This window comes from Engystomops pustulosus, chromosome 2 (assembly GCF_040894005.1).
Source record: "Engystomops pustulosus chromosome 2, aEngPut4.maternal, whole genome shotgun sequence".
NCBI classification, from domain to species: Eukaryota; Metazoa; Chordata; class Amphibia; order Anura; family Leptodactylidae; genus Engystomops; species Engystomops pustulosus.
The window spans coordinates 265,524,745-265,548,002 of record NC_092412.1 but is presented as its reverse complement, the minus strand read 5'-3'; the positions used below and the strand labels follow the sequence as shown (position 1 = coordinate 265,548,002).

Below are 23,258 nucleotides of genomic sequence, written 5' to 3'. Positions count from 1 at the left end.
GGACACATGATGTGATATAAAGGGGGCCTCTGCTGGGAGACATGATGTGATATAGAGGGGTCCTCTGCTGGGGGACATGATGTGATATAGGGGGGGCCTCTGCTGGGGGACATGATGTGATATAGAGGGGGCCTCTGCTGGGGGACATGATGTGATATAGAGGGGGCCTCTGCTGGGACACATGATGTGATATATGGGGGGCCTGTGCTGGGGGACATGATGTGATATAGAGGGGCCTATGCTAGGATACATGATGTGATATAGAGGGGGCCTCTGCTGGGGGACATGATGTGATATAGAGGGGGCCTCTGCTGGGGGACATGATGTGATATAGGGGGGGCCTCTGCTGGGCGACATGATGTGATATAGAGGGGGCCTCTGCTGGGACACATGATGTGATATAGGGGGAGCCTCTGCTGGGAGACATGATGTGATATAGAGGGGTCCTCTGCTGGGGGACATGATGTGATATAGAGGGGTCCTCTGCTGGGAGACATGATGTGATATAGGGGGGGGCCTCTGCTGGGGGACATGATGTGATATAGAGGGGGCCTCTGCTGGGACACATGATGTGATATACAGGAGCCTCTGCTGGGAGACATGATGTGATATAGAGGGGGCCTCTGCTGGGGGACATGATGTGATATAGGGGGGGCCTCTGCTGGGGGACATGATGTGATATAGAGGGGGCCTCTGCTGGGACACATGATGTGATATACAGGAGCCTCTGCTGGGGGACATGATGTGATATAGAGGGGGCCTCTGCTGGGGGACATGATGTGATATAGAGGGGGCCTTTGCTGGGAGACATGATGTGATATAGAGGGGGCCTCTGCTGGGGGACATGATGTGATATAGAGGGGGCCTCTGCTGGGGGACATGATGTGATATAGAGGGGTCCTCTGCTGGGGGACATGATGTGATATAGAGGGGGCCTCTGCTGGGGGACATGATGTGATATAGAGGGGGCCTCTGCTGGGGGACATGATGTGATATAGGGGGGGCCTCTGCTGGGGGACATGATGTGATATAGAGGGGGCCTCTGCTGGGAGACATGATGTGATATAGAGGGGCCTCTGCTGGGAGACATGATGTGATATAGAGGGGTCCTCTGCTGGGAGACATGATGTGATATAGAGGGGCCTCTGCTGGGAGACATGATGTGATATAGAGGGGGCCTCTGCTGGGGGACATGATGTGATATAGGGGGGGCCTCTGCTGGGGGACATGATGTGATATAGAGGGGGCCTCTGCTGGGAGACATGATGTGATATAGGGGGGTCCTCTGCTGGGGGACATGATGTGATATAGAGGGGGCCTCTGCTGGGGGACATGATGTGATATAGAGGGGGCCTCTGCTGGGGGACATGATGTGATATAGAGGGGGCCTCTGCTGGGGGACATGATGTGATATAGGGGGCCTCTGCTGGGGGACATGATGTGATATAGAGGGGTCCTCTGCTGGGGGACATGATGTGATATAGAGGGGGCCTCTGCTGGGAGACATTATGTGATATAGAGGGGCCTCTGCTGGGACACATGATGTGATATAGAGGGGGCCTCTGCTGGGAGACATGATGTGATATAGAGGGGGCCTCTGCTGGGGGACATGATGTGATATAGAGGGGCCTCTGCTGGGACACATGATGTGATATAGAGGGGGCCTCTGCTGGGAGACATGATGTGATATAGAGGGGGCCTCTGCTGGGGGACATGATGTGATATAGGGGGGGCCTCTGCTGGGGGACATGATGTGATATAGAGGGGTCCTCTGCTGGGAGACATGATGTGATATAGAGGGGTCCTCTGCTGGGGGACATGATGTGATATAGAGGGGTCCTCTGCTGGGGGACATGATGTGATATAGAGGGGTCCTCTGCTGGGAGACATGATGTGATATAGAGGGGGCCTCTGCTGGGACACATGATGTGATATACAGGAGCCTCTGCTGGGGGACATGATGTGATATAGAGGGGGCCTCTGCTGGGAGACATGATGTGATATAGAGGGGGCCTCTGCTGGGGGACATGATGTGATATAGAGGGGGCCTCTGCTGGGGGACATGATGTGATATAGAGGGGGCCTCTGCTGGGAGCCATGATGTGATATAGAGGGGGCCTCTGCTGGGGGACATGATGTGATATAGAGGGGCCTCTGCTGGGACACATGATGTGATATAGAGGGGGCCTCTGCTGGGACACATGATGTGATATAGAGGGGTCCTCTGCTGGGGGACATGATGTGATATAGAGGGGGCCTCTGCTGGGAGACATGATGTGATATAGAGGGACCTCTGCTGGGGGACATGATGTGATATAGAGGGGGCCTCTGCTGAGAGACATGATGTGATATATGGGGGGCCTCTGCTGGGGGACATGATGTGATATAGGGGGGGCATCTGCTGGGGGACATGATGTGATATAGAGGGGGCCTCTGCTGGGAGACATGATGTGATATAGAGGGAGCCTCTGCTGGGGGACATGATGTGATATACAGGAGCCTCTGCTGGGACACATGATGTGATATAGAGGGGGCCTCTGCTGGGGGACATGATGTGATATAGAGGGAGCCTCTGCTGGGGGACATGATGTGATATAGAGGGGGCCTCTGCTGGGGGACATGATGTGATATAGAGGGACCTCTGCTGGGACACATGATGTGATATAGAGGGGGCCTCTGCTGGGAGACATTATGTGATATAGAGGGGGCCTCTGCTGGGGGACATGATGTGATATAGAGGGGGCCTCTGCTGGGGGACATGATGTGATATAGAGGGGGCCTCTGCTGGGGGACATGATGTGATATAGAGGGGCCTCTGCTGGGACACATGATGTGATATAGAGGGGGCCTCTGCTGGGAGACATGATGTGATATAGAGGGGGCCTCTGCTGGGGGACATGATGTGATATACAGGAGCCTCTGCTGGGGGACATGATGTGATATAGAGGGGTCCTCTGCTGGGAGACATGATGTGATATAGAGGGGGCCTCTGCTGGGACACATGATGTGATATACAGGAGCCTCTGCTGGGGGACATGATGTGATATAGAGGGGGCCTCTGCTGGGAGACATGATGTGATATAGAGGGGGCCTCTGCTGGGGGACATGATGTGATATAGAGGGGGCCTCTGCTGGGGGACATGATGTGATATAGAGGGGGCCTCTGCTGGGAGACATGATGTGATATAGAGGGGGCCTCTGCTGGGGGACATGATGTGATATAGAGGGGCCTCTGCTGGGACACATGATGTGATATAGAGGGGGCCTCTGCTGGGACACATGATGTGATATAGAGGGGTCCTCTGCTGGGGGACATGATGTGATATAGAGGGGGCCTCTGCTGGGAGACATGATGTGATATAGAGGGACCTCTGCTGGGGGACATGATGTGATATAGAGGGGGCCTCTGCTGGGAGACATGATGTGATATATGGGGGGCCTCTGCTGGGGGACATGATGTGATATAGGGGGGGCCTCTGCTGGGGGACATGATGTGATATAGAGGGGGCCTCTGCTGGGGAACATGATGTAATATACAGGAGCCTCTGCTGGGACACATGATGTGATATAGAGGGGGCCTCTGCTGGGGAACATGATGTAATATACAGGAGCCTCTGCTGGGGGACATGATGTGATATAGAGGGGGCCTCTGCTGGGGGACATGATGTGATATAGAGGGGGCCTCTGCTGGGACACATGATGTGATATAGAGGGGGCCTCTGCTGGGAGACATTATGTGATATAGAGGGGGCCTCTGCTGGGGGACATGATGTGATATAGAGGGGGCCTCTGCTGGGGGACATGATGTGATATAGAGGGGGCCTCTGCTGGGAGACATTATGTGATATAGAGGGGGCCTCTGCTGGGGGACATGATGTGATATAGGGGGGGCCTCTGCTGGGGGACATGATGTGATATACAGGAGCCTCTGCTGGGACACATGATGTGATATAGAGGGGGCCTCTGCTGGGGGACATGATGTGATATAGAGGGGGCCTCTGCTGGGGGACATGATGTGATATAGAGGGGCCTCTGCTGGGACACATGATGTGATATAGAGGGGGCCTCTGCTGGGAGACATTATGTGATATAGAGGGGGCCTCTGCTGGGGGACATGATGTGATATAGAGGGGTCGTCTGCTGGGGGACATGATGTGATATAGAGGGGGCCTCTGCTGGGGGACATGATGTGATATAGAGGGGGCCTCTGCTGGGGGACATGATGTGATATAGAGGGGGCCTCTGCTGGGGGACATGATGTGATATAGGGGGGGCCTCTGCTGGGAGACAAGGATTACTTGCTCTCACTTTGTGTTACCATTCCGTCCTCTGGGAAAGCTGAGTGCAGGTCACATGTCTCTCACCTGATTTGCCTCTTGTGCTGCGCCTCCCCCTGCAGGTGACAAGTTATTGGTGCAGTCAGATTTGGGTTTGGGTCTCGTCAGCGGTGGCGCTGGGGGCGGTACCTACCGTAATCCTTGTACATCCTCCGAACGCTGGAAATCCTCATCATCTCTTGGGCAAATGCGGTGGGATTGTCCCAGGGGATGGGGTCGTCTCCCGCCAGCCTCGCCCCGCTGCCCGCCAGCCTCGCCCCGCTGCCCGCCAGCTCTCCAAACTCATCAAACCCGCTGAGCTCCAAACTCTCCAGCGTCAGCAGCTTAAATGCCCGCGTGATCTCCTCCCAGGAGCGGGAATCTGCAGAAGAGCGAGACAAATTACCCGTGTTATACCATCTGTACATTATACCCGTGTTATACCATCTGTCCTTTATACCCGTGTTATACAATCTGTATATTATACCCGTGTTATACCATCTGTACATTATACCCGTGTTATACCATGTGTACATTATACCCGTGTTATACCATCTGTGCATTATACCCGTGTTATACCATCTGTCCATTATACCCGTGTTATACCATCTGTGCATTATACCCGTGTTATACCATCTGTCCATTATACCCGTGTTATACCATCTGTCCATTATACCCGTGTTATACCATGTGTACATTATACCCGTGTTATACCATGTGTACATTATACCCGTGTTATACCATCTGTACATTATACCCGTGTTATACCATGTGTACATTATACCCGTGTTATACCATCTGTACATTATACCCGTGTTATACCATCTGTACATTATACCCGTGTTATACCATCTGTCCTTTATACCCGTGTTATACAATCTGTACATTATACCCGTGTTATACCATCTGTACATTATACCCGTGTTATACCATGTGTACATTATACCCGTGTTATACCATCTGTGCATTATACCCGTGTTATACCATCTGTCCATTATACCCGTGTTATACCATCTGTGCATTATACCCGTGTTATACCATCTGTCCATTATACCCGTGTTATACCATGTGTACATTATACCCGTGTTATACCATGTGTACATTATACCCGTGTTATACCATCTGTACATTATACCCGTGTTATACCATGTGTACATTATACCCGTGTTATACCATCTGTACATTATACCCGTGTTATACCATCTGTACATTATACCCGTGTTATACCATCTGTACATTATACCCGTGTTATACCATCTGTGCATTATACCCGTGTTATACCATCTGTACATTATACCCGTGTTATACCATCTGTGCATTATACCCGTGTTATACCATCTGTCCATTATACCCATGTTATACCATCTGTCCATTATACCCGTGTTATACCATCTGTACATTATACCCGTGTTATACCATGTGTACATTATACCCGTGTTATACCATGTGTACATTATACCCGTGTTATACCATGTGTACATTATACCCGTGTTATACCATCTGTGCATTATACCCGTGTTATACCATCTGTGCATTATACCCGTGTTATACCATCTGTACATTATACCCGTGTTATACCATCTGTACATTATACCCGTGTTATACCATCTGTGCATTATACCCGTGTTATACCATCTGTGCATTATACCCGTGTTATACCATCTGTCCATTATACCCGTGTTATACCATCTGTCCATTATACCCGTGTTATACCATGTGTACATTATACCCGTGTTATACCATGTGTACATTATACCCGTGTTATACCATCTGTGCATTATACCCGTGTTATACCATCTGTCCATTATACCCGTGTTATACCATGTGTACATTATACCCGTGTTATACCATGTGTACATTATACCCGTGTTATACCATGTGTACATTATACCCGTGTTATACCATGTGTACATTATACCCGTGTTATACCATCTGTGCATTATACCCGTGTTATACCATCTGTGCATTATACCCGTGTTATACCATCTGTACATTATACCCGTGTTATACCATCTGTCCATTATACCCGTGTTATACCATCTGTACATTATACCCGTGTTATACCATCTGTCCATTATACCCGTGTTATACCATCTGTACATTATACCCGTGTTATACCATCTGTCCATTATACCCGTGTTATACCATGTGTACATTATACCCGTGTTATACCATCTGTCCATTATACCCGTGTTATACCATCTGTACATTATACCCGTGTTATACCATCTGTCCATTATACCCGTGTTATACCATCTGTACATTATACCCGTGTTATACCATCTGTACATTATACCCGTGTTATACCATGTGTACATTATACCCGTGTTAAACCATCTGTCCATTATACCCGTGTTATACCATCTGTCCATTATACCCGTGTTATACCATCTGTCCATTATACCCGTGTTATACCATCTGTACATTATACCCGTGTTATACCATGTGTACATTATACCCGTGTTAAACCATCTGTCCATTATACCCGTGTTATACCATCTGTACATTATACCCGTGTTATACCATCTGTACATTATACCCGTGTTATACCATCTGTCCATTATACCCGTGTTATACCATCTGTCCATTATACCCGTGTTATACCATGTGTACATTATACCCGTGTTATACCATCTGTACATTATACCCGTGTTATACCATCTGTCCATTATACCCGTGTTATACCATCTGTACATTATACCCGTGTTATACCATGTGTACATTATACCCGTGTTATACCATGTGTACATTATACCCGTGTTATACCATCTGTACATTATACCCGTGTTATACCATGTGTACATTATACCCGTGTTATACCATCTGTCCATTATACCCGTGTTATACCATCTGTACATTATACCCGTGTTATACCATGTGTACATTATACCCGTGTTATACCATGTGTACATTATACCCGTGTTATACCATCTGTCCATTATACCCGTGTTATACCATGTGTACATTATACCCGTGTTATACCATGTGTACATTATACCCGTGTTATACCATCTGTCCATTATACCCGTGTTATACCATCTGTCCATTATACCCGTGTTATACCATGTGTACATTATACCCGTGTTATACCATCTGTACATTATACCCGTGTTATACCATCTGTCCATTATACCCGTGTTATACCATCTGTACATTATACCCGTGTTATACCATGTGTACATTATACCCGTGTTATACCATCTGTGCATTATACCCGTGTTATACCATCTGTGCATTATACCCGTGTTATACCATCTGTGCATTATACCCGTGTTATACCATCTGTCCATTATACCCGTGTTATACCATCTGTCCATTATACCCGTGTTATACCATGTGTACATTATACCCGTGTTATACCATCTGTGCATTATACCCGTGTTATACAATCTGTACATTATACCCGTGTTATACCATCTGTCCATTATACCCGTGTTATACCATCTGTACATTATACCCGTGTTATACCATCTGTACATTATACCCGTGTTATACCATCTGTCCATTATACCCGTGTTATGCCATCTGTACATTATACCCGTGTTATGCCATCTGTCCATTATACCCGTGTTATACCATGTGTACATTATACCCGTGTTATACCATGTGTACATTATACCCGTGTTATACCATCTGTCCATTATACCCGTGTTATACCATCTGTGCATTATACCCGTGTTATACCATCTGTACATTATACCCGTGTTATACCATCTGTGCATTATACCCGTGTTATACCACCTGTCCATTATACCCGTGTTATACCATCTGTCCATTATACCCGTGTTATACCATCTGTTCATTATACCCGTGTTATACCATCTGTCCATTATACCCGTGTTATGCCATCTGTACATTATACCCGTGTTATGCCATCTGTACATTATACCCGTGTTATACCATCTGTGCATTATACCCGTGTTATACCATCTGTACATTATACCCGTGTTATACCATCTGTACATTATACCCGTGTTATACCATCTGTGCATTGTACCCGTGTTGTACCATCTGTCCATTATACCCGTGTTATACCATCTGTCCATTATACCCGTGTTATACCATCTGTACATTATACCCGTGTTATACCATCTGTGCATTATACCCGTGTTATACCATCTGTGCATTATACCCGTGTTATACCATCTGTCCATTATACCCGTGTTATACCATCTGTACATTATACCCGTGTTATACCATCTGTCCATTATACCCGTGTTATACCATGTGTACATTATACCCGTGTTATACCATCTGTCCATTATACCCGTGTTATACCATCTGTGCATTATACCCGTGTTATACCATCTGTGCATTGTACCCGTGTTATACCATCTGTCCATTATACCCGTGTTATACCATCTGTCCATTATACCCGTGTTATACCATCTGTAGATCTTTTATTAAAATATATAATACAAAACATAACAAAAACATAAAACAAACATTATGTACAATATATACTAAATATTTACAACAACTCACCTGTGTCACAAATGCACCCGCTGCCGCTGTCCCGCTCCCCGGCCTGGACTCACCTCTCCACGCTCCTGGCTCTCCTCCTGCTAGGCCGCGCACGACTTAAAGGGCCAGCGTCCTCCTGATTGGCTCATGCTAATCCGGCTCGCCCTTATAATCCGGCACCTCCCTTCACTCCCCCCGGATCTTCAACATCATTTCCTGCTAAGAGAAAGCCCTCCAGTGTTTCCTGTGTTCCTCTGTGTTCCAGCGTTACCAGCGATCCTCTGTGTTGCTACCATTGCTGTGACCTGCTGTGCCTTCCAGGGTTCCTGTCCAGGGGAATCTACTGTCTGTGCCAACCTCACCAGTGTTCCTCTGTGTGCCAGTGTATCAGCATTCCTCCGTGTTTCCTGCAGTCATCTCAGGTTTGGAATGTTCCTAACCACCTCATCCACCGGGAGGATTTTACGCTGCGTCGATACTAAGCACCGTGCGTTCCACGTGTGGTACCTGACCACTAGACTAACTAGGAATAACGTGCAGCGGTCCCGGCCACCCAGGCCTCTGAATGCTCCATAGGCCCACTCCGCATAGGAGAGACCAGCCAACCCGGGCCAATGGATGGAAGCGCCCACCCGGTTGTACACCTCTGTGTTAAAGGGGCACTGAAGCAGGAAGTGGTCCATGCTCTCCAGCAGGCCACCGCACTCCTCCCGGGGACAACCCCTTTCCTCAGAGCTCCTACACTTCAGATTGTCCCTCACACACAGCTTTCCATGGAAGCAGCGCCAAGTCACGTCCCAAAACTTCAAGGGGATCCTGATGGAATTCAATAAACTCAAACCCACCCCCAGATCCCGACTTGGGCAATCCCTGAGGGCCAGAGGCTTCTGGAAATGGGTCAACAGAACCCTCTTGTCAAGGAGTTTCCTCGACATGGTCCTGATCTCCCACATTCCCAGACCCCACCGGCGAATCACCTTCAGAACCGGGGTAGCGTAAGCCGGAAGATGCCCATGCGGTGTGCGGAGATCCTTCACTTGCCCTCCTGTCTCCCATTCCTGGAAGAAAGGCCGAAACCATCCCCTGCAGGAGTATACCCACGGAGGAGCCCATCCCCTGCAGGAGTATACCCACGGAGGAGCCCACCCCCTGCAGGAGTATACCCACGGAGGAGCCCATCCCCTGCAGGAGTATACCCACGGAGGAGCCCATCCCCTGCAGGAGTATACCCACGGAGGAGCCCATCCCCTACAGGAGTATACCCACAGAGGAGCCCATCCCCTGCAGGAGTATACCCACGGAGGAGCCCATCCCCTGCAGGAGTATACCCACGGAGGAGCCCATCCCCTGCAGGAGTATACCCACGGAGGAGCCCATCCCCTACAGGAGTATACCCACGGAGGAGCCCATCCCCTGCAGGAGTATACCCAAGGAGGAGCCCATCCCCTGCAGGAGTATACCCACGGAGGAGCCCATCCCCTGCAGGAGTATACCCACGGAGGAGCCCATCCCCTGCAGGAGTATACCCACGGAGGAGCCCATCCCCTGCAGGAGTATACCCACGGAGGAGCCCATCCCCTGCAGGAGTATACCCACGGAGGAGCCCATCCCCTGCAGGAGTATACCCACGGAGGAGCCCATCCCCTGCAGGAGTATACCCACGGAGGAGCCCATCCCCTGCAGGAGTATACCCACGGAGGAGCCCATCCCCTGCAGGAGTATACCCACGGAGGAGCCCATCCCCTGCAGGAGTATACCCACGGAGGAGCCCATCCCCTGCAGGAGTATACCCACGGAGGAGCCCATCCCCTGCAGGAGTATACCCACGGAGGAGCCCATCCCCTGCAGGAGTATACCCACGGAGGAGCCCATCCCCTACAGGAGTATACCCACGGAGGAGCCCATCCCCTGCAGGAGTATACCCACGGAGGAGCCCATCCCCTGCAGGAGTATACCCACGGAGGAGCCCATCCCCTGCAGGAGTATACCCACGGAGGAGCCCATCCCCTGCAGGAGTATACCCACGGAGGAGCCCATCCCCTGCAGGAGTATACCCACGGAGGAGCCCATCCCCTACAGGAGTATACCCACGGAGGAGCCCATCCCCTGCAGGAGTATACCCACGGAGGAGCCCATCCCCTGCAGGAGTATACCCACGGAGGAGCCCATCCCCTACAGGAGTATACCCACGGAGGAGCCCATCCCCTGCAGGAGTATACCCACGGAGGAGCCCATCCCCTGCAGGAGTATACCCACGGAGGAGCCCATCCCCTGCAGGAGTATACCCACGGAGGAGCCCATCCCCTGCAGGAGTATACCCACGGAGGAGCCCATCCCCTGCAGGAGTATACCCACGGAGGAGCCCATCCCCTGCAGGAGTATACCCACGGAGGAGCCCATCCCCTGCAGGAGTATACCCACGGAGGAGCCCATCCCCTGCAGGAGTATACCCACGGAGGAGCCCATCCCCTGCAGGAGTATACCCACGGAGGAGCCCATCCCCTACAGGAGTATACCCACGGAGGAGCCCTCTCTTTCCAGAGGTTTGCCACATTGATCTTAAGAAAGGTATTCACTAGGAACACCACAGGGTTGACCATACACAACCCTCCTTGTCTCCTCGTGCGGTAAGTAACCTCCCTCTTGATTAGGTTCAGCCTATTCCCCCATAACAGCTGGAAGAACAGACTGTAGACCCGAGTCCAGAGGGGTTCTGGCAACATGCACACACTGCCCAGATAAATCAGCAATGGGAGCGGTTCACAAGTGACCACCATCCACAATGCTAACTGAGAAATGCTGAAGAGGAGCCTCCCTGTCACAGCCTCCAAAGGCTTATTGCTACTAATGGGAAAACTGTACCCATCCGCGGCTACTGGCACGACCACACATTAACCATCGGGGATACCGAGTTTACCAGACAGTAACTTCTCCCTGGTGTTGGGTACCAATGTCCTCCGCCACTGCTATCCTGAAGGGCTGAAGGCTCTCCAGAACTCCCTATCTACAATGCTAAGTGATTGATGGAAGGTAATTCCATGTAAGTCCTGGCGGTGTAAGAGAAGTTTGCAGAGTCCGGATCAAGCAACAAGAAGAGTCTGCGCCACCCGCAGAGATGGACCTGTGGATGAGTCTTCAGGCTGATAGGCGCGCCATAGGAGAATTGATGGACTATCTCTCTAGTGGGCGAGTGCCTGAAAGAATCGGTCCGCAAAGGGATGACGGGCAATAGTCTCAACTGTGGCGCCAGAGGAAGACTCCGAGTATGCATCAGGGCCTGCTTCACTTATGACAAACTGTACCATGGATTTGTGCAATGACCAGTCCGGACACTTTGGTGCACAGAAGACTAAAGCCACCCTCCGGAAGCGCTTCTACTAGGTGACCTTGAAACCCGACATCGAGGCCTGGTGTAGGGAGTGTCCAGACTTTGCCATCGCTCGGGGAGAGCGACATAATCAGAGGGCCCCTCTACATCCCATTGTGAACCAACCCCCTCTGGAGATTGTGACCCTCCACCACGTGTAGTTGGAACCCAGCAGGTCCAGCCATACCTATGCAATGACTATCATCGCCCACTATACCAAGTTTGTAGTCACAGTGCCAGTCAGAGTCTTGCCAGCCAGGACCACCGCGGGGGCCCTTTGGAAGATTCATCCTCCCCTACGGCTGTCCAGAGAAAATCCTAATGGACCAGGGGACGGCGTTAGAATCCCAGGTGTTCCAAGAACTGTGTACCCTCTATGGCTGTAAAAAAATGAGGACCACGGCCTAGCACCTGCAGGGTAATGGACTAAAATTTAACTCAGACCAGATCCTCATCAACATGGCCCTGATGACTGGCCGAAGCTTCTACCGGAGCTGGTGTGTCTGCACAGTAAGACCACTCATTGCTCCACCAGATACACGCCCTACTAACCGATGCTCGGGAAACACGGCCATCTCCCTGCAGATATGCCCGGGACATGGAAGCCCCCCACTCCCAATCTCTGCTCCCCCAGACTGATTGGGTCCAGGAACACTAGAGGCGCCTGGCAGATGCCAGAGAAATTGTGTATTTGAGGGTAGAGGAGGCCCGACATAAGCAAAAGAGAGACTTTGACCGCCATGCTTGTGCGGAACCTCTTACCCCCGAAGGAGTGCGGCTGCGGAACCACCACCACCCCACCAGTAAGCTAGATGGGCGATGGGAGCGCGAGCCAAACCTAGTAAGAGACAGTCTCTCCCCTGAAGCCTACGAGATTATAAGAGGAGACCGTCCACCACTCCGGGTACACAGGAACCGGCTGAAGAGATGTCTGCGATCCTTCACCCCTGTGTCTACATCCCTGAGTCCAACACCCAGTCCAAGAGACCCTCTGTGGTCGTCTACCCCGGTTCTCTTGAGCTTATGACTGTACCCCAACATTGTGTGCTGTTTCCACAACAGTAAGATCCAGCCCGGAGACCCCGATACTGCTGCCCCCATCCCTCCCGAGACACCAGCACCTTCAGCTCCCGTGCCTGTGCACCCATTAAGCTGGTAAAACCAATGCGAATATATTTGCATATATTTAGTGGCAGTTCCTATAAGTTAATCTTTGCAGCTATGTGGATAAGACTGTGTCTGACCGTCTTTGTATTTGTCAGATCCTGACCGCAGGCTTACGTCTCCCCTACACTGCACATGCCATGCCGGCACTTTACCACCTGCCCCCTACATGCTGTGCTGTGCATGGACCCCCTGGAGGCCATAGCTGCTGGCCAGCTTTAGTCTACATTCCCATCCGGTCCATGCCTGCTACATGTTAGCTTGCCTCCGTCTGATCCCTGTATACGGCTGTTACCACCACAGGCTCCCCATCCATTACCCAGGGACTTATCTTACAGACACTCAGGGGTTACCCCAGGGAGAACCAGTACCTCAGCCTCTCCCTACATATTTCTTGCACACACCACCTGCTGGAGAGCTGCCAGGCTGTAGGACAGCCCTCCGGTCCCCACACCAAGCACCGGGACCTCAGCGTGCCCTGGGCCGCAACCGGCAGCCCCTCCGGTATCCCGGGCCCGGCTGCCTCCAGACCACAAGAAAAGGCTACAGCGGCACACTTACTGACCTGGGGTGCAGTAATTACCTATGTTATAGCGGCACACATACTGACCTGGGGTGCAGTAATTACCTATGTAACAGCGGCACACATACTGACCTGGGGTGCAGTAATTACCTATGTTATAGCGGCACACATACTGACCTGGGGTGCAGTAATTACCTATGTTATAGCGGCACACATACTGACCTCGGGTGCAGTAATTACCTATGTTATAGCGGCACACATACTGACCTCGGGTGCAGTAATTACCTATGTTATAGCGGCACACATACTGACCTCGGGTGCAGTAATTACCTATGTTATAGCGGCACACATACTGACCTCGGGTGCAGTAATTACCTATGTTATAGCAGCACACATACTGACCTCGGGTGCAGTAATTACCTTTGTTATAGCGGCACACATACTGACCTGAGGTGCAGTAATTACCTATGTTATAGCGGCACACATACTGACCTGGGGTGCAGTAATTACCTATGTTATAGCGGCACACATACTGACCTGGGGTGCAGTAATTACCTATGTTATAGGAGCACACATACTGACCTGGGGTGCAGTAATTACCTATGTTATAGCGGCACACATACTGACCTCGGGTGCAGTAATTACCTATGTTATAGCGGCACACATACTGACCTCGGGTGCAGTAATTACCTATGTTATAGCGGCACACATACTGACCTCGGGTGCAGTAATTACCTATGTTATAGCGGCACACATACTGACCTCGGGTGCAGTAATTACCTATGTTATAGCGGCACACATACTGACCTCGGGTGCAGTAATTACCTTTGTTATAGCGGCACACATACTGACCTGAGGTGCAGTAATTACCTATGTTATAGCGGCACACATACTGACCTGGGGTGCAGTAATTACCTATGTTATAGCGGCACACATACTGACCTGGGGTGCAGTAATTACCTATGTTATAGCGGCACACATACTGACCTGGGGTGCAGTAATTACCTATGTTATAGCGGCACACATACTGACCTCGGGTGCAGTAATTACCTATGTTATAGCGGCACACATACTGACCTCGGGTGCAGTAATTACCTATGATATAGGAGCACACATACTGACCTCGGGTGCAGTAATTACCTATGTTATAGCGGCACACATACTGACCTGGGGTGCAGTAATTACCTATGTTATAGGAGCACACATACTGACCTGGGGTGCAGTAATTACCTATGTTATAGCGGCACACATACTGACCTGGGGTGCAGTAATTACCTATGTTATAGCGGCACACATACTGACCTCGGGTGCAGTACTTACCTATGTTATAGCGGCACACATACTGACCTCGGGTGCAGTAATTACCTATGTTATAGGAGCACACATACTGACCTGAGGTGCAGTAATTACCTATGTTGTAGCGGCATACATACTGACTTCGGGTGCAGTAATTCCCTATGTTACAGCGGCACACATACTGACCTGGGGTGCAGTAATTACCTATGTTATAGCGGCACACATACTGACCTGGGGTGCAGTAATTACCTATGTTATAGCGGCATACATACTGACTTCGGGTGCAGTAATTACCTATGTTACAGCGGCACACATACTGACCTGGGGTGCAGTAATTACCTTTGTTATAGCGGCACACATACTGACCTCGGGTGCAGTAATTACCTATGTTATGGCGGCACACATACTGACCTCGGGTGCAGTAATTACCTATGTTATAGCGGCACACATACTGACCTGGGGTGCAGTAATTACCTATGTTATAGGAGCACACATACTGACCTGAGGTGCAGTAATTACCTATGTTATAGCGGCACACATACTGACCTGAGGTGCAGTAATTACCTATGTTATAGCGGCACACATACTGACCTGGGGTGCAGTAATTACCTATGTTATAGCGGCACACATACTGACCTGGGGTGCAGTAATTACCTATGTTATAGGAGCACACATACTGACCTGGGGTGCAGTAATTACCTATGTTATAGCGGCACACATACTGACCTCGGGTGCAGTACTTACCTATGTTATAGCGGCACACATACTGACCTCGGGTGCAGTAATTACCTATGTTATAGGAGCACACATACTGACCTGAGGTGCAGTAATTACCTATGTTGTAGCGGCATACATACTGACTTCGGGTGCAGTAATTCCCTATGTTACAGCGGCACACATACTGACCTGGGGTGCAGTAATTACCTATGTTATAGGAGCACACATACTGACCTGGGGTGAAGTAATTACCTATGTTATAGCGGCACACATACTGACCTGGGGTGCAGTAATTACCTATGTTATAGGAGCACACATACTGACCTGGGGTGAAGTAATTACCTATGTTATAGCGGCACACATACTGACCTCGGGTGCAGTAATTACCTTTGTTATAGCGGTACACATACTGACCTGGGGTGCAGTAATTACCTATGTTATAGCGGTACACATACTGACCTGGGGTGCAGTAATTACCTATGTTATAGTGGCACACATACTGACCTGGGTTGCAGTAATTACCTATGTTATAGCGGCACACATACTGACCTGGGGTGCAGTAATTACCTATGTTATAGCGGCACACATACTGACCTCGGGTGCAGTACTTACCTATGTTATAGCGGCACACATACTGACCTGGGTTGCAGTAATTACCTATGTTATAGCGGCACACATACTGACCTGGGTTGCAGTAATTACCTATGTTATAGCGGCACACATACTGACCTGGGGTGCAGTAATTACCTATGTTATAGCGGTACACATACTGACCTGGGGTGCAGTAATTACCTATGTTATAGCGATACACATACTGACCTGGGGTGCAGTAATTACCTATGTTATAGCGGTACACATACTGACCTGGGGTGCAGTAATTACCTATGTTATAGCGGTACACATACTGACCTGGGGTGCAGTAATTACCTATGTTATAGCGGCACACATACTGACCTCGGGTGCAGTACTTACCTATGTTATAGCGGCACACATACTGACCTCGGGTGCAGTAATTACCTATGTTATAGCGGTACACATACTGACCTCGGGTGCAGTACTTACCTATGTTATAGTGGCACACATACTGACCTCGGGTGCAGTACTTACCTATGTTATAGCGGCACACATACTGACCTGGGTTGCAGTAATTACCTATGTTATAGCGGCACACATACTGACCTGGGTTGCAGTAGTGCATGAGCTTGTGGATCTGGCCCAGTCGCCGGGAGTTGATCTCGGGGTTCAGCTGGTGAAAAGTGAGATGCTGCAAAACGGGAAGGTTCTGGAGCATCATCTCCTCTACTTCTATGGGGCAGATCAAACCGGGGACCTGATGGGACACAACAGCCAGTCAGGATCTACACAGTCCTGCACCCCCCAGGTACTACACACGCCCCCCCCCCCCAGGTACTACACATCCTACCTCCCCCCCCCCAGGTACTACACACGCCCCCCCCCCAGGTACTACACATCCTACCCCCCCCAGGTACTACACATCCTACCCCCCCCCCCCAGGTACTACACACACCCCCCCCCCACAGGTCCTACACACGTCCGGACCCCCCCTGGTACTACACACGTCCGGACCCCCCCTGGTACTACACACGTCCTGCCCCCCCCCAGGTACTACACACGTCCTGCCCCCCCCAGGTACTACACACGCCCCCCCCCCCCCACAGGTACTACACACGCCCCCACCACAGGTCCTACACACGTCCTGCCCCCCCCCAGGTACTACACACGTCCTGCCCCCTCCAGGTACTACACACGCCCCCCCCAGGTACTTCACACACCCCCCCCCCACAGGTACTACACACGTCCGGACCCCCCCTGGTACTACACACGTCCTGCCCCCCCAGGTACTACACACGTCCTGCCCCCCAGGTACTACACACGCCCCCCCTCCCAGGTACTACACAGGTCCCCCCCCCAGGTACTTCACACGCCCCCCCCCTGGTACTACACACGTCCGGACCCCCCCAGGTACTACACACGTCCTGCCGTCCCCCCCCCCAGGTACTACACATGTCCTGTCCCCCCCCAGGTACTACACACGCCCCCCCCCCCCCAGGTACTTCACACGCCCCCCCCCCCCCCCAGGTACTACACACGTCCGGACCCACCCCTGGTACTACACACGTCCTGCCCCCCCCAGGTACTACACACGTCCTGCCCCCCCCCAGGTACTACACACGCCCCCCCTCCCAGGTACTACACACGCCCCCCCCCTGGTACTACACACGTCCTGCCCCCCCCCAGGTACTACACACGTCCTGCCCCCCCCCCAGGTACTACACACGCCCCCCAGGTACTACACACGTCCTGCCCCCCCCAGGTACTACACACGCCCCCCCCAGGTACTACACACGTCCTGCCCCCCCCCAGGTACTACACACGCCCCCCAGGTACTACACACGTCCTGCCCCCCCCAGGTACTACACACGCCCCCCCCAGGTACTACACACGTCCTGCCCCCCCCAGGTACTACACACGCCCCCCCCAGGTACTACACACGCCCCCCCTCCCAGGTACTACACACGCCCCCCCCCCACAGGTACTTCACACGCCCCCCCTCCCAGGTACTACACACGCCCCCCCCAGGTACTACACACCTCCTTCCCCCCATGTACCCCCTCCTGGTGGCTCCTCTCGTGGATCTTGTCGTGGTAGCTGATCAGTCGGGGGCCCCGCGGTTTCTTGCTCTCCTCTTCTTTATTCACAAGTAAAATGTTCTGCAGGTTCTTGGGATCAAAGTTTATGGTGCAGTCAGAACAGGGGGCAGGGGGGCAGTATATGTAGTATCAATACTACGGGACACAACCCGCTATAAGTGGCATATTCATTCTATACATTGTATGGCGGTATTATTACTACACGGTGTACGGCGGTATTATTACTACACGCTGTATGGCGGTATTATTACTACACGGTGTACGGCGGTATTATTACTACACGCTGTATGGCGGTATTATTACTACACGGTGTACGGCGGTATTATTACTACACGGTGTACGGCGGTATTATTACTACACGCTGTACGGCGGTATTATTACTACACGCTGTACGGCGGTATTATTACTACACGCTGTACGGCGGTATTATTACTACACGCTGTACGGCGGTATTATTACTACACGCTGTACGGCGGTATTATTACTACACGCTGTACGGCGGTATTATTACTACACGCTGTACGGCGGTATTATTACTACACGCTGTACGGCGGTATTATTACTACACGCTGTACGGCGGTATTATTACTACACGCTGTACGGCGGTATTATTACTACACGCTGTACGGCGGTATTATTACTACACGGTGTACGGCGGTATTATTACTACACGTGTACGGCGGTATTATTACTACACGGTGTATGGGGGTATTATTACTACACGGTGTATGGCGGTATTATTACTACACATTGTATGGCGGTATTATTACTACACACTGTATGGCGGTATTATTACTACACATTGTATGGCGGTATTATTACTACACGCTGTATGGCGGTATTATTACTACACGTGTACGGCAGTATTATTACTACACGTTGTATGGCGGTATTATTACTACACGGTGTACGGCGGTATTATTACTACACTGTGTACGGCAGTATTATTACTACACGCTGTATGGCGGTATTATTACTACACGGTGTATGGCGGTATTATTATTACACGTTGTACGGCGGTATTATTACTACACGGTGTATGGCGGTATTATTACTACACGCTGTATGGCGGTATTATTACTACACGCTGTATGGCGGTATTATTACTACACGGTGTATGGCGGTATTATTAGTACATGTTATATGGCGGTATTATTACTACACGCTGTATGGCAGTATTATTACTACACGTTGTATGGCGGTATTATTACTACACGCTGTATGGCGGTATTATCCCTACACGCTGTACGGCGGTATTATTACTACACGTTGTATGGCGGTATTATTACTACACGCTGTATGGCGGTATTATTACTACACGCTGTATGGCGGTATTATTACTACACGCTGTATGGCGGTATTATTACTACACGCTGTATGGCAGTATTATTACTACACGCTGTATGGCGGTATTGTTATCCCTCCCCCTCTTCCCCTCCACTGACTTTCTTTTCCTTCTCTGACAGGGACAGTGAGTCCAGGGCGGACACTAAGTGCTCAGCAATGTCGGGGTCCAGGCCATCAGCTCGGGGGTCCGGCGCCTTCTCACTCGGGGGTATTAGACCCATCTCCATGGCAACAACCTGTCAGAGGGGAGAAACGGGGTCACATGACTACCAGCAGCCGGCAGAGTCATTACTCTCTAGTCACATCCAAAGCTGCGTGTACCTGCTCCAGCATGCAGTGCAGAACGACCGGCACCGACACCAGGCTGTCCGGGAGGTCCCGCAGCAGATCCCTGTAGAACCTGGTGTCCACGTCCTGCAGGGGAGGGGGCTCCGGCTGCCCTGGAGAGACACAAACACGTCAGAGCGGGGGCGAGTAACACCACGCAGGGTCCAGCCGGTGCCTTATAACCTGTCCATGCTGCAGAACCGCAGCGGACGCCCCTCTAGCCGCACATTATTTCCTGCACGGATTTTCACGGATTTTCCCCCCAGGTCCCGCATATCCCGGCGCTGTGTCCGCATAGTAAATACTTTGAAAGCTAGAACTGATAGTACAGAACGGCTTCTACAGACATCGGGAGGGAATCCTTTTCAGAGAAGTGTCGGCTTAGCTGAGAGAGCAGGGACCACGTCATCAGCTTCAGATCAGCATCTGTCCATATATGGTCACTGCATCTCCTAGGGTTCCCCAGAGCAGACATCGGGCAGGGAATCCTTTTCAGAGAAGTGTCGGCTTAGCGGAGAGCAGGGACCACGTCATCAGGTCAGATCAGCATCTGTCCATATATGGTCACTGCATCTCCTAGGGTTCCCCAGAGCAGACATCGGGAGGGAATCCTTTTCAGAGAAGTGTCGGGTTAGCGGAGAGCAGGGACCACGTCATCAGCTTCAGATCACCATCTGTCCATATATGGTCACTGCATCTCCTAGGGTTCCCCAGAGCAGACATCGGGCAGGGAATCCTTTTCAGAGAAGTGTCGGCTTAGCGGAGAGCAGGGACCACATCATCAGGTTCAGATCACCATCTGTCCATATATGGTCACTGCATCTCCTAGGGTTCCCCAGAGCAGACATCGGGCAGGGAATCCTTTTCAGAGAAGTGTCGGGTTAGCGGAGAGAGCAGGGACCACGTCATCAGCTCAGATCAGCATCTGTCCATATATGGTCACTGCATCTCCTAGGGTTCCCCAGAGCAGACATCGGGAGGGAATCCTTTTCAGAGAAGTGTCGGGTTAGCGGAGAGCAGGGACCACGTCATCAGGTCAGATCAGCATCTGTCCATGTATGGTCTCCAGGGATTCCCCAGACACAAGCTCTTTATTTAATTAAGGCTGAGAATCGAACCTGGGACCCTCTGCACCATAGACAGGAGCCTAACTAACTGAGCTATAAGCCCAGGGATACAGAGCTGAGGATTTCTGGTAACTAAGAAGTGTATATAGTATATAGAGAGGGATCTTCTCAGAGATTATTATTGTAATTATTGAGACTATTATTATTATTATTATTATTAATTTTATTATTTTTATTATTATGAAGATGATTATTAATAATAGTAAAAATAATAATAATCATCTCAATAATAATAATAATAATAGTCTCAATAATTACAATCATCTCTGAGAAGATCCCTCCCTATATACCAAGGCAGTAAATCTGTGTCACAGTGTAACAGTAGTCATAGTTCTTAGTTACCAACATTCTCCCCCTTGTTAATCACTGAGGTTATAGCTCAGTTGGTTGGGGCGCTGTGACATTATTGTACATGGACACTGCAGGTTCTGGGTTCAAGTCCCAAAGAGGATAATTTTTTTTTTTTTTTATTGAGATGATTTTTATTACTAAAAAATATGGCTAAAATTTGGGGCGTGGCCCGTACATCCGTCACATGTTCAGCAATGGAGATGGGAATAAAGTGATCAGAACTTTCCTCTCCAGTGTATACCCTGCACCTACCACTAAGGGGGCTGGGGGGCGGTAGTGAAGCCGATGGGGGCATCTCCTCCCCTGCACCCCTCTTCCTTCCGGTTGGAGTTGTCGGTGGCTGAGCAGATGAAGTCTACAGGGAGAAGAAAGCGAGATTATGTCATATACATCATGGAGGAAATTTGTGGATCACATCCTGACAGCAGCTGTGACATTAAGACTGCAGCATGTACTGTGCCTGGAGAGATGTGTAATCAGACCTCACACTGCTGTGCTCTGTGCTCGCTGCAGCCAGTGTTATGTATTGTCCCTGGAGAGATGGGTAATCAGACCTCACACTGCTGTGCTCTGTGCTCTCTGCAGCCAGTGTTATGTACTGTCCCTGGAGAGATGTGTAATCCGACCTCACACTGCTGTGCTCTGTGCTCTCTGCAGCCAGTGTTATGTATTGTCCCTGGAGAGATGTGTAATCAGACCTCACACTGCTGTGCTCTGTGCTCTCTGCAGCCAGTGTTATGTATTGTCCCTGGAGAGATGTGTAATCAGACCTCACACTGCTGTGCTCTGTGCTCTCTGCAGCCAGTGTTATGTACTGTCCCTGGAGAGATGTGTAATCCGACCTCACACTGCTGTGCTCTGTGCTCTCTGCAGCCAGTGTTATGTACTGTCCCTGGAGAGATGTGTAATCAGACCTCACACTGCTGTGCTCTGTGCTCTCTGCAGCCAGTGTTATGTATTGTCCCTGGAGAGATGTGTAATCAGACCTCACACTGCTGTGCTCTGTGCTCTCTGCAGCCAGTGTTATGTATTGTCCCTGGAGAGATGTGTAATCAGACCTCACACTGCTGTGCTCTGTGCTCTCTGCAGCCAGTGTTATGTACTGTCCCTGGAGAGATGTGTAATCAGACCTCACACTGCTGTGCTCTGTGCTCTCTGCAGCCAGTGTTATGTGTTGTCCCTGGAGAGATGTGTAATCAGACCTCACACTGCTGTGCTCTGTGCTCTCTGCAGCCAGTGTTATGTACTGTCCCTGGAGAGATGTGTAATCAAACCTCACACTGCTGTGCTCTGTGCTCTCTGCAGCCAGTGTTATGTACTGTGCCTGGAGAGATGTGTATTCAGCCCTCACACTGCTGTGCCCTGTGCTCTCTGCAGCCAGTGTTATGTATTGTCCCTGGAGAGATGTGTAATCAGACCTCACACTGCTGTGCTCTGTGCTCTCTGCAGCCAGTGTTATGTACTGTCCCTGGAGAGATGTGTAATCAGACCTCACACTGCTGTGCTCTGTGCTCTCTGCAGCCAGTGTTATGTACTGTCCCTGGAGAGATGTGTAATCAAACCTCACACTGCTGTGCTCTGTGCTCT

At 50.6% G+C, this 23,258-nt stretch overlaps 1 protein-coding gene across 6 annotated transcripts in view; it reads right to left on the bottom strand.

Moving 5' to 3' along the window:
- The window catches only part of LOC140119730 (sperm-associated antigen 17-like), a 214,173-nt gene that overhangs the window by 81,124 nt on the left and 109,791 nt on the right, over window positions 1-23,258 (bottom strand). For 5 of the 6 annotated variants that reach the window (XM_072139080.1, XM_072139081.1, XM_072139083.1 and 2 more), the window contains exons 9-15: window positions 21,924-22,026; window positions 20,188-20,306; window positions 19,965-20,102; window positions 18,460-18,588; window positions 17,027-17,177; window positions 4,471-4,698; window positions 4,365-4,393 (exon numbers count right to left, since the gene is read on the bottom strand). In XM_072139080.1, coding sequence (XP_071995181.1) covers window positions 4,365-4,393; window positions 4,471-4,698; window positions 17,027-17,177; window positions 18,460-18,588; window positions 19,965-20,102; window positions 20,188-20,306; window positions 21,924-22,026 — 897 coding nt within the window. The remainder of the gene's footprint in view (window positions 1-4,364; window positions 4,394-4,470; window positions 4,699-17,026; window positions 17,178-18,459; window positions 18,589-19,964; window positions 20,103-20,187; window positions 20,307-21,923; window positions 22,027-23,258) is intronic. The other variant, XM_072139082.1, reaches the window with a different exon arrangement.